Source organism: Sebastes fasciatus, chromosome 22, assembly GCF_043250625.1.
Source record: "Sebastes fasciatus isolate fSebFas1 chromosome 22, fSebFas1.pri, whole genome shotgun sequence".
NCBI classification, from domain to species: domain Eukaryota; kingdom Metazoa; phylum Chordata; class Actinopteri; order Perciformes; family Sebastidae; genus Sebastes; species Sebastes fasciatus.
In genome coordinates this window covers 23085205-23097962 of record NC_133816.1, presented here as the reverse complement: position 1 = coordinate 23097962, position 12758 = coordinate 23085205, and the positions used below count along the sequence as shown (strand labels likewise).

General features: G+C 39.8%; 1 protein-coding gene and 1 long non-coding RNA gene across 8 annotated transcripts in view; one reads left to right on the top strand and one right to left on the bottom strand.

Annotated features, from left to right (window-relative positions):
- The window catches only part of LOC141761117 (uncharacterized), a 5531-nt gene extending 3995 nt beyond the window's left edge, over positions 1 to 1536 (bottom strand). Inside the window, exon 1 of the long non-coding RNA XR_012592528.1 lies at positions 1396 to 1536. This is a non-coding gene — a long non-coding RNA (uncharacterized LOC141761117). The remainder of the gene's footprint in view (positions 1 to 1395) is intronic.
- LOC141761093 (uncharacterized) lies at positions 1171 to 12758 on the top strand. 7 transcript variants are annotated; one of them, XM_074624329.1, is made up of 9 exons: positions 1171 to 1472; positions 4263 to 4491; positions 5844 to 6068; positions 6508 to 7383; positions 8192 to 8237; positions 8315 to 8385; positions 9899 to 9953; positions 10285 to 10479; positions 11982 to 12758. In XM_074624329.1, the coding sequence occupies exons 2-9, from the start codon at positions 4461 to 4463 to the stop codon at positions 12697 to 12699; spliced, it is 2217 nt and encodes a 738-aa protein (XP_074480430.1). In that variant the 5' UTR covers positions 1171 to 1472; positions 4263 to 4460; the 3' UTR covers positions 12700 to 12758. The 7 variants fall into 7 exon arrangements, with proteins under 7 accessions (XP_074480430.1, XP_074480427.1, XP_074480431.1 ...); XM_074624326.1 differs by having other exon boundaries at positions 4022 to 4491; XM_074624330.1 differs by lacking the exon at positions 1171 to 1472 and adding an exon at positions 1636 to 1729.

Genomic DNA, 12758 nt, shown 5'->3' with positions numbered 1-12758 from the left:
CTGACCGTCTGCTGGTTTCTACTGACCATCTATTGGTTTCTACTGAGTATCTAGTGTCTACTGGTGTCTATTGACTGTCTACTGGTGTCTATTGACTGTCCACTGGTTTCTACTGAATGTCTAGTGTCCACTGGTTTCTACTGACCGTCTGCTGGTTTCTACTGACCATCTATTGGTTTCTACTGAGTATCTAGTGTCTACTGGTGTCTATTGACTGTCTACTGGTGTCTATTGACTGTCCACTGGTTTCTACTGACTGTCTGCTGGTTTCTACTGACCATCTATTGGTTTCTACTGAGTATCTACTGTCTACTGGTTTCTACTGACTGTCTACTGGTGTCTATTGGCTGTCTACTGGTGTCTATTGACTGTCCACTGGTTTCTACTGACTGTCTGCTGGTTTCTACTGACCATCTATTGTTTTCTACTGAGTATCTAGTGTCTACTGGTGTCTATTGACTGTCTACTGGTGTCTATTGACTGTCCACTGGTTTCTACTGAATGTCTAGTGTCCACTGGTTTCTACTGACCGTCTGCTGGTTTCTACTGACCATCTATTGGTTTCTACTGAGTATCTAGTGTCTACTGGTGTCTATTGACTGTCTACTGGTGTCTATTGACTGTCCACTGGTTTCTACTGACTGTCTGCTGGTTTCTACTGACCATCTATTGTTTTCTACTGAGTATCTACTGTCTACTGGTTTCTACTGACTGTCTACTGGTGTCTATTGACTGTCTACTGGTTTCTACTGACTGTCTACTGGTGTCTATTGGCTGTCTACTGGTTTCTACTGACTGTCTACTGGTTTCTATTGATTGATCGTATACTGTTTTTTATTGATTGCGTACTGGTTTTTATTGATCGTATACTGGTTTCTATTGATTGATCGTATACATGTTTCTCTTGATCGTATACTGGTTTCTATTGATCGTATACAGGTTTCTATTGATTGATCATATACTGTGTTTTATTGATTGATCAGATACTGGTTTCTATTGATCGTTCATAATAACATGTACACACTTTTAGTATTTGATGTATGTGTATTACATGTAAAGTCTGTGTGTGTGTGTGTGTGTGTGTGTGTGTGTGTGTGTGTGCGGGATTGGGCGCGAGCACGAGCGCAGGCACACGGGTTCACGCGTGTCCTGCCCTTGTGCTATGATCCGACACACACACACACACACACACACAGAGAGAGAGAGAGGAGGCGGTTTCTCCATCTGCCCTGCTGCTCTCTCTGCTCTCTCTCTCTGCTCTCTCTCTGCTCGGTGACCGACCGGTTCATCCTCCGGTCTGTCTGCTCTCCGGTTGTCTTCAAACCGGAAAAGAAACTGAGCTTCTAATGTGACAAAGAAGAAGAAGAAGAAGAAGAAAAGGCGGTAAATCATCACCATGGAAGAGCTGTTCGGTCTATATATAGGCTGTGCCCTGGACTGCACCACCTCCTCCACCTGCCCTCCCGGTACCGGTAAGTCACGGAGACAGAGCTGAGCTGTGAGCTGTGGTAGTCGGTCCCGGTGGCCGGTCGGTTGTCTCTGCTGCTATCTGACCCGGTAGAAAGACTTCAGAGGTCCTGTGAGGTCGAGTTACCGTTCAGCCATGTTGTAGAGCGGAGGGGGGACAGGGCGGGAGGGGGGAACGGCGGGGCTCTTGACACCTGCCCTCGATCCCCGGTAAACCGGAGGTAACCGGAGGGAATCCGGGGCTAGATTGGCGGTTTAAGCGGTAAGTGATGTGACTTTGTGACTCGGTGTGTCGGTGACAGCCATGATGCAGAGGGAGGGAGAGATAACGGCGGGGGAGGGTGGGGGGGTGACACCGACCGACCGGAGGAGGAGAGAGGAGGGAGGGGGGGTGGATGTAACCGGTAACCGGTCGGGTGGATGCGGTGGTGGTGTGGTGGTAGACCCGGTACGGTGTCGCCTAGAGACAGAGGAGGAGGAGGCTGAACCAACCGGGGTCGACGAGGTGAACAGAGGAGATGAACAGGCTGTTACTCATTTACATAAAAATATTTACTATCATTTTTGACTTGTATTTATTTATCTAAAAACGTGAATAATTTGACGACAAATTTTTTTTTTTATTTGTCTTATTATTTATACTATTATTTTATTTTATATTAAATTATATATATTTTGTTGACCACTTTATTTTATTTTTTTTGAAGTTGATTTGAAAATATATAAGTTGATTTCTAAATTCATAGATTTTCTTTGAAACATTTGGAGGCATAATTAATTTTTTTTTTAATATATTGTCATTTTTATATTTAAATTTTTGTGAAGCAGAGATTATTTTATTTTTATATTGAAATTATATATCTTTTTGTTGACCAGTTTATTATAATTTTAATTATATATTTTCTATTATTTAATATTTTATTGTACTAATGTTACAATACGAGGAACAAAAAAAATTGTGGATTTTCTACAATTAGTTTTTTTTACAATTTAAATTATTTCATTTTATTTTTGATTTTGATTTTTTTTAGTTGATTTTCAAAATATTTAGATTTTTTGATGAATAATTTGAAGACATTTATGTTATTTATATTATTACTATTATTTATATTATTTGATTTTTGACTTTTATTTATTTAAAAAGTTTCTTTTATAAATATTTAGATTTTAGACGTATTGCCTTAATGTAACAATACGAGGCAAAAAATTATAATTTGTGGATTTTTTTACAATTTAAATTTAATTAAAGTTATTTAATTTAATTTTTTAGTTAATTTTAAAAATATTTGGATTTTTTTTATGAATAACTTGAGGAGTAGGGATTTTTTATTTGTTATTATTTATACTATTCATATTATTTATTTTATTTTATATTAAATATGTATTATATATATTTTGTTGACCACTTTATTTTTATTTTTATTATATTTTTTTATTATTTAATATTTTATTGTCTTAATGTAAGAGGCTAAAAAAAGAGGCTAAAAAAATATTTGTGGATTTTCTAGAATTCAAATTTAATTTAAATTATTTAATTTAATTTTTTTTAGTTTTATTTTAGTTGATTTTAAAATATTTAGATTTTGTTTGATAAACAATTAGAGGACTAATTAATAAAAAAATAATAATATATTGTCTTCAGTTTGTTTTTTATGAAGCAGATTTCATTTTATTTTTTTATTGAAATTATATTATTTTTACATTTTGTTGTCCACTTTAATTTCATTTTAATTAGCCTTTTTATTCTTTTTATTCTTTTATATTTTATGGTCCTAATGCAACCGTACAAGGCTTAACATATTTTGTGTTAGTGATTCATAATAAATATTTTGTACAATTTAATTTAAATTATTTGCTTTTTTTTTTTTAAGTTGATTTTTTTTACAATTTAATTTCAGTTTTATATTCTCTAATCTCAACCTGCTATTCGTTTAAAATGGGATTTGTCAAAATATTTTTAAATTTTTTTTTTAATTCATGCACATTTATTATGTGTATAAATAAAATATTATATTAAACAATTTTATTTTATATAACAATAAATACAATTATTTAATATTAAATAACATAATTTAATGTAATATTAAATCATTTGTAGGTGGTTGTGTTATTATTTATGCAATACATTTAAATAATATTCATTGTAGTACAGAGGATGGCCGGTAAATATTGTTAAAGCAAGGGCGAGAAGTGATCAGCTGGTGGCAGGTGGAAGTGGTTATTGATGATTATTGATCATAAATGATGATTGTTTGTCGGCGGGAAGGTCAGGGCAGGAGACGACACAGCGGGGTCCGTTACCATGGCGATAACGGGAATGATTTATCCCCTTATTATTGGGCCTTATCCTTTCAATAATTTATTCATTCACAGAGTCACTTTGTTCATATTCCTTTTCTTCTCCTCTCCATGCCCTCCTCCCTTTATCTCTCCATCCTCTTCTGTCCTCTCTCGCCCTTCATCCTCGCTGTCTCTCCTCCTCCTCCTCCTCCTCTCTCGATCCATCCTCCCTCTCCCCTCTTTCACCTCCTTTCTCTCCATCCATCTCTTTCAGGTCAATGAGAGCCAGCAACAGCAAATCCTCCCTCGTTTTCTCTCTCTCCACTTCCTCTACCTCGATCTTTCTTTCTTTTCTCTACCATGTTCTCCTCACTTCCATATGTTAAAAGACACAGTCGTCTTATTTTAGCACCGCTGCCTTCCTCCTCCTCTTCCTCCTCTTCCTTCTCTCTTGCCCTCCTCTCTTCTGAGTTTTGACTCCCTCTCTTTTTACAAACACACACCGGAAAATGAAGCGTGGGTCGAGTGTGTTGCAGCCTCCCTCTGATGCAGCCAAACGACACACACACCCGGCAAACACACACACAGCCAGCGATGACGCTCGCTCGCTGAGCATCCCCGACACACGTGCTGCCGAACGCACACCGGACGCCACGGGTTCGAGTCCCTTCCCAGCAGCCACCTCTCTCTTCAGCCCTGATGTCAGCACCAAGATGGCGTCCGACCTCCTCATCAGGCTGTCAGGTAACTCACACACACACACACACACATATACACACACACACACACATACACACACACACACATATACACACACACACACACACACACACACACACACACACACACACACACACACACACACACACACGTTCATGGACTCATGCTATAGAGTAGGGTCATCTTCTCAGATTTGATGATTTTCTGACATTCTAAGTATGTTTCCATCTTGCTTTTTGACCGTCACTATCTTGCTTTTTGACCGTCACTATCTTGCTTTTTGACCGTCACTATCTTGCTTTTTGAACGTCACTATCTTGGTTTCTGGCCGTTGCATCTTAGTTTTTGGTCCCCGGCGCCATCTTGTTTTTTTGACGTCGCCATGTTGCTTTTTGTCCGCCACAAAATCTTGGTTTTTGGCCCCCCGTCGCTATGTTGGTTTTTGGCTGTCGCCATTTGGCCCCCATTGCCATCTTAGTTTTGGCCGTTGCCATCTTGGTTTTTGGCCGTTGCCTTCTTGGTTTTGGCCTTTGCCTTCTTGGTTTTTGGCCCCCGTTGCCTTCTTGGTTTTGGCCTTTGCCTTCTTGGTTTTTGGCCCCCGTTGCCTTCTTGGTTTTATGCCGTCGCCGTCTTGGTTTTATGCCGTCGCCATCTTGGTTTTTGGCCCCCGTTGCCTTCTTGGTTTTGGCCGTTGCCTTCTTGGTTTTTGGCCTTTGCCTTCTTGGTTTTTGGCCTTTGCCTTCTTGGTTTTTGGCCTTTGCCTTCTTGGTTTTTGGCCCCCGTTGCCTTCTTGGTTTTATGCCGTCGCCTTCTTGGTTTTTGGCCCCCGTTGCCTTCTTGGTTTTTGGCCTTTGCCTTCTTGGTTTTTGGCCTTTGCCTTCTTGGTTTTTGGCCCCCGTTGCCTTCTTGGTTTTATGCCGTCGCCTTCTTGGTTTTTGGCCCCCGTTGCCTTCTTGGTTTTTGGCCTTTGCCTTCTTGGTTTTTGGCCCCCGTTGCCTTCTTGGTTTTTGGCCTTCGCCTTCTTGGTTTTTGGCCCCCGTTGCCATCTTGGTTTTATGCTGTCGCCTTCTTGGTTTTTGATGAATAAAAATGAATTCAAAATGAACTCCACGCCGGCGACAGCCGTGGCCGTTGGCATTATGTTTTCGGGTTGTCCGTCCATCCGTACCATTCTTTTGAACGCAATATCTCAGGTACGCCTTGAGGGAACTTCAAATTTGGCACAAACGTCCACTTGAACTGAAGGATGAGCTGCACACTACTGCTGCTATGTGGTGTGCAAACCTCTCGTGGTGAGTTGAGTGCAGTCATCAGGCTGTAATGTGAACTCTGCTGTAATCCATTTACTCCCTTCCTCTATCTCCATCTCTCTTCAGAGGCGACCCAGAAGGCCCAGATGCATCCTGGGAGGCAGGCGGAGGCGGAGCCTCAGAGGCGTGAGTCCCTGCCGGAGGTGCGCGGAGGGCAGCAGGACGAGCCCGGCCTCGCCCTGTCACCGGACGGCCCCGGGGCGAGTCCTGAGCCGCCGTCACTCTCACACACACCTGATGGCAACGCTGCCACGGACACGCTGGCTTCAGACCTGCTGAGGAAACTGGCAGGTGTGTGTTCATGTTGTCGGTGGCAACATAGACTCATAATTCAGAAATTGGCCACCAAAATGTTGTGACTTTCCATCTAGGGCTGCAACTAACATTTATTTTCATTATTGATTAATCTGTTGTAATTGATTAAACGTTAAGTCTATAAAATGACCCCAAAAAAATATCAAATATCATGATTTGTTCACCCAAAAGGCCAAAACCCAAAGAACACTCCATTCACAATGCATTTTAAATTGAATATTTTTGGTATCATATGAAATACAACCAATTATATTCAATTCAATATTCAAAATTGTTGTCGATTCAAATTCTAATTCAATCAACCGATCGTTAAAGCGATACTTCCACCCATTTATTATCTGAATTAGTGTTTATGTATAGAACACGTCTGATGGCAGCTGAATAAACACACTGACAGATTTCCCACTAATCACAGAGCGCCAGGAAGTGAGCAGCCACGTGGTGAGAGTCAAAGAAGAAGAAGAGCCGATGGAAGTCGACGCATTGAACGCCTCCGACCTCGTCCGCGATCGACCAATCCCAAAAGAGATAACCCCACCTTCCCAGAAGATGGCGAGCCACCGTCTCTTCAGCATTAAAACAGAAGCCCAGAGTGGCAGCGAGGCGGCTGAGCAGCTGCACCCTGCAGCCAAAATGGCCGACCACTGTCTCCACGGCCTTAAAATAGAAGACAACTTTTATTCTGGAGGCCGCCAGCTGGGTTCCAAGATGGCAGACGGCGTCGTCTCCGGAACCAACACGTTCCAGTTCAGAGTGAAAATGGAGGATCATGGCGTCTCTGGAACCAAGATGGCGGACCAGCTTCTCTCTGGAACCAAGATGGTGGACCAGCTCCTCTCTGGAACCAAGATGGCGGATCAGCTTCTATCTGGAACCAAGATGGCGGACCAGCTTCTATCTGGAACCAAGATGGCGGACCAGCTTCTATCTGGAGCCAAGATGGAGGACCAGCTTCTCTTTAAAGCTAAAATTGCAGAGCGACCTTTCTCGGCCGCCAAGATGAGCAACAAGTTCCTCTCCGGAGTCAAGATGGAGGAGCAGTTCCCTTCAGGAGCCAAGATGGAGAACCAGCTTCTCTTTGGAACCAAAATGGAGAACCGGCTTCTTCCCGGAGCCAAGATGGTGGACCACGTTCTCTCAGGACCGAAGGCGGAGGAGCAGCTCTTCTTTGGAGCCAAGATGGAAGACCCGTTCACCTCCGGAGCCAAGATGGCCGACCAGTGCCTCCGAGCCGTGCTGTGGCAGGACATGTCAGTGAACCTGGCGTCCACGCTGCTGCACCAGCTCTCAGGTAAAAACACTACTTAATAAATATATATCATTAAATGTAGCAAAAATAATATTTAAAATAAATGTAGCCATTAATTAATTGATAAAATGTTACATAAATTGATACCTCTGTTTTAATTTGATTCTATATTTATCTATCTTCGTATTAAATCCCTTATTTATTTACTCTTCTGTTTTTCCCTTTTTATTTATTTATATATTTATTTGTATTAATTATTAATTATTATTGCCTTTATTTTTGTATTTATTTTTTATATTTATTTTTAAATGTATGTTTTTATTTATGTATTTATGCATCCACTGCCACCACTAATTAATGTCAGTTGTTTACTATAATAATAATAATAAAAAATTTTAGTACTTTAATTAATTTATATAATACTTATCAAAACCAGATTTTACAAAGTGCTCTACATGAAAAAATAAAATAAAATACACATGGATGTTACGTATGTATTTTATTCATACAGCACTTAAACCACCTGCATACACACAGCAGACACATTTAATTGAATACAAATTAAATAAAGTTCAAAAAAATTACTGTATAATATTTATTTATTTATGTATATATTTAGAATTTGCTGTATGTATTTACTGTTCATTTATAGGTTATTATTATTTTCTTTTCTTATTATTTTTATTTATCTATCTATGTGAAAACCTTTGCTATCAAAATAAAGGCGAAAACAATCCTAAAAATATATATTTACCAGCAATTTATTCAGTTATATGAATATCTAACGTTTTTCTCTGTCTTTGATAACACAATAATAAATAAATAGTTTAATGAATCTGTCTTCCTGCAGAGAGAGTCAGTAAATCCAACAGGACGACGCCGCCCATCAGAAGCAGGTAACGCTACACTTCCTGTCATCCATCAGTGATGTCATGTAGACGCTTTGACCTCTGACCTGCTTTGTTCTCTACAGTCCCGTGTTGAAGGTGAATGTGGACCCGCTCCGCTCCTCCCCTCTTTTCAGCTCCCAGGACCCTCCACATGGTAATACACTGAACACACACACACACAAAGAGATGCAGTAGATGTTGTACTTCGTCACCATCACAGTGTTTAGATTTATAAGATATATCCTGTTTTGCTTGAGGAGGCTGAGATCTTTGAATGTTCGTAACCGTAAATGATAAAGAATTTAAAAAAACGGAACAAAATATAATCTATATATTCAACATTTTTCCAAGTGCCCATCAGGGTTATTATTGTAAACTAAAACAAAACTAAGCAGTGAAAAATATTAGGGTTGTCATGGTAATAACGCGTTAACGCAAAATGTTTTAACGCCACTAATTTCTTTAACGCAACTTGTGACGTTTAGGTTGTAGCGGGCTCAGTTTTAAAGCTAGAGTGAAGATACGGGTATCATATAAAACTAGAAAACCTGATGAATCCATCGGTACCAACCACGTCATACTAGCTTGTTGGGAAGGATTTAGGCGAGGAGAAACTGACACACTGACACACTGACAGCTGTTGTTGCCTGTTGGGCTGCAGTTTGACATGTTATGATTTGAGCATATTGTTTTATGCTAAATGCAGTACCTGTGAGGGTTTCTGGACAATATCTGTCATTGTTTTGTGTTGTTAATTGATTTACAATAATAAATATTTACATACATTTGCATAAAGCAGCATATTTTATCCACTCCCATGTTGATAAGAGGATTAAATACTTGATAAATCTCCCTTTAAGGTACATTTTGAACAGATAAAAAATGTGCGATTAAATATTTTAATCGATTGACGGCTCTAATTTATAATATTTTTATCGTTCAACACAGGCCAAGTTATGACAATAGAATAGAAATAATGTAGTTTTATTTTTGTGCAGCACTTTGTAGTCGGATGTTTTACCGGCGTCTGGTAGTCGCTTTCAGTCCACAATGGCGGAAGCGTAGCTCTGCTGCTGGGAGCTGATGTTGCAATGGAACGACCAGTTGACTCTCACTTCTTGGCGATAGACGTTCTTTGTTCATGTTCAGGAACGTGTGCTTGCATGTATCTGATTGGCTACCAGCTGCACATTGCCGCCGGATGACGCTCAGCATTGCAGAAAAAATTTCACAAAAATTATTATCATCCTTTTAATCTGATTTCAGTTTCTTCCTTCAGACGAGTTTAAACCAACACCAACACTCTCCCACTTTACCGCTGCTCTGCTCTGGCATTACTAAATAAACACTTTCGGGGAGTTTAGTTGGCCTGCGGTGTTTTTAACGCGGCCTTATTGTTATTATTATGACTTTTTAATGACTGTCTCTCAGCGTACTGTTCTTTATGTGTGTTATGGATTTATGCTGTCCTTTGGGTTTAGAATAAAGACGGCACTGAAGTGAACTGACTAACAGTCACGGAGGAGATTATCAGTAATAACTTCCAGAGGGACTCGTCATTAGGAGATGTTGGAGTGCACAGCACAAGAAAATATATAAATATGTGGCAGCGGAAGATTTATTTCATGAATAATAAACACTTATCTTTTTTATTTTTGTTCTCGCAGAAACCAAATCCAGCCTCAGCAGAGATCCGACCACAGGTTGCTCTTACTTCTACAGGTAACACTAACACACTGCTTTGTTCTACTATACTTGTGAGGACCCGCGTTGACATGCTGGATTAGCAGGAGGCGTAACTATTAGCAACGCTTTCTCTCCATCTCTCAAACGCTTAGCCGATATTGTACGACTCTCTTTCTGACTGTTCGGTTATGTGCCGGACTATTTCACTGTTTCATAACCGTCTGTTGGCTACGTTATCTCACTGTTTAGTATACTAATCAGTAAAGGGTGTTTTAAGCATAGTTGGCGTCTAATAAGGTCATGCTACTTATTACAAATATAACAGATTTCAACTATCTGTAATAATAATACTTTCCCTGCCCTTCAGGTGTCACGTGTGTGGCTTCGAGACGGACGGGCGCGTCCTTTTCCAGAGTCACATGGCAGAGCACCGCCAATGGGAGCACGGCTCCTTCTCGCTGCACTGCTGCGTGTGCGACCACTCGACCAATCAGGAGGCGGAGATGAGGGATCACGCCAACACGCACATACAGGGGAACACAGGAGCCGGTGGAGAGATGAGGTGGGCTCACGTTACATGTGTGTGTGAGACTGATCCAGGTATTTATATTTGAGAGTTCAAATATGTGAAAACAATATACTGGCCGATATTTGTTCTTTAATGAATCATAAACAAATATTTTATATATTATATATTAATAACAATAATAATAATAATATTTTTTTATGAGGATCTCTTCAGATTGGTTCTTAAAAAGCTGTAACCATCATGCAGTCTGTATTGACTATTAGTTACGTTTGTTTTTAGCAAAAAATAATGTAAATAAAAAGTTGTAATAATTATTTACGGTGTAATATTTCGCTGCAATGCTGTGAATTTTTAAAACTTTTTTTCTTGTATACTTTTAGTCTTTTATGGCGACGTCTTCCTCAAAATATTACGTCTTTTTCTCTTAAAATATTCTTGTGAATATTTGACTTTATTCTAAAAAAATGTAGGACTTTATCTTCGAAATATTGCGACTTTTTTTCTTATAATATTACAAGATTTTTCCTGCAATTGTTTTACTTTGTCTTTCAAATATGTAAAACTTTATTGTCAAAATTGTCCAACTTTTTTCTGGTAATTTTTTTAGTCTCAAGACGTTTTCCTAAAAATATTAATGATTTTTCTTTTAAAATATTCATGTGGATATTTGGCTTTATTTTCAAAATTATATAAATTAATTCTCAAAATATTACGACTTTTTCCTTGCAAATATTTGACTTTACCCTTCTAATATTTACAACTTTATTGACAAAATATTAAACTTTTTTCTTGTGAATTTTTTTGTCTCTTGTTACGTTTTCCTCAAAATATTAAGACTTTTTCTCTTAAAATATTCTTGTGAATATTTGACTTATTTTCAAAATTGTAAACCTTCATTCTCGGAATATTACGACTTTTTCTCTGAAAATATTATGATTTATTTTTCATGCAAATCTTTTGACTTAATCCTTCAAATATTTACAATTTTATTGTCAAAATATTGTTTATGGTGCACTGACAAATTATATATATATTACAACTTTTTTTGTTGTGAATTTTTAGTCTCTTATTATTTATATTTCCATTAAAATATTCTTGTGAATATTTGACTTTATTCTCAAAATTTTATAAATTTATTCTCGAAATCTTAAGAATTTTTTACTTTATCCTTTAAATATTTACAACTTTATCGTCAAAATGTTACAACTTTTCTTTTTGTGATTTTTTCGTCTCTTGTTACGACTTTTCTCAAAATATTAAGAGTTGTTTCTTTCGAATTTTTGACTTCATACTTCAAATATTTACAACTTTATTGTCAAAATATTACAACTTTTTTTGCAAGTTTTTGACTTCTTCCAAATGTAAAAGGCCCCATCTGTATATTTAATCAACATGTAGGTAAATGTAAGTGTTGGATCGGACTGGATCTCTGGACTCGGATCAGTAATCAGAAAATCCTCCTCGTCTCGTCTCGTCTCCTGGTCATGAAATGTGTGTGTGCATCATTAACCCTTACCTCCCCTCCTGACTCCCAGATGCCCCGTCACCTCTCCCACGGCCGCCGCCTCCTGCAGCGCTCCGTCAGTTGCCATGGCGACCCAGCCGGAGAATAGCACCTCTGAGCATCGCTGCCGCATCTGCCAGAGGTCGTTTCCAGGGCAACAGGAGCTGCTGGTTCACTTCCAGGGTCATCGCCAAGGCAACCAATACCGGTGCGACCGGTGCGGCCACCTGACGCGGACAGCCAACAAGCTGGTGGAGCACGTGCGCGTGCACACGGGGGAGCGCCCGTTCACCTGCGACCTTTGCCCGTACAGCGCCAAGCGGCGGGACAGTCTGCGCCTCCACTGCAAGGTCAAACACCCCGGCGACGTGCACACACACCGGTCGTACGTGCACGGAGACAATCAGCGCTCAAACAAACACGTTCAGCGGCTGCACACACCGCCGAACGCTCACACTGCTGCTCCCTCCTCCTCCTCCTTCTACTCTCTTCCTCCTCTTCATCCCTCGCTCTCTGACCGGGCAGGATGGAGGGATTTATCTCCTCTCCTCCCCATCACCACGCTCATTTCTCTGAAACCACGCTCTCCTTCCTCTTCCTCCTCCTCCTTCTCCTCCTCCTCTTCCTCCTCCTCCTCTTCTTCCCTCTCCTCCTCCTCCTCCCCCTCCTCCTCCTCCGTATCTTCCTCCTCGTCTTCCTCCACCAAACACTCCTTCCTCGGTTACCTTGGTCTGAAGACTTTTTTGTAAATGCTTTTTTTCTCCTCCTCTCCTCTCTTCTCCTCTCCTCTCCTCTCTTCTCCTTGTCC

Bases quoted from the DNA above. Each gene is read 5' to 3' on its own strand.
- LOC141761093 (XM_074624325.1), top strand. From the start codon at position 1,772: ATGATGCAGAGGGAGGGAGAGATAACGGCGGGGGAGGGTGGGGGGGTG. The intron at 1,973-4,262 runs GTGAACAGAGGA...CGGAAAATGAAG, and splicing joins AACCAACCGGGGTCGACGAG to CGTGGGTCGAGTGTGTTGCA. The intron at 8,386-9,898 runs GTAATACACTGA...TTGTTCTCGCAG, and splicing joins CTCCCAGGACCCTCCACATG to AAACCAAATCCAGCCTCAGC.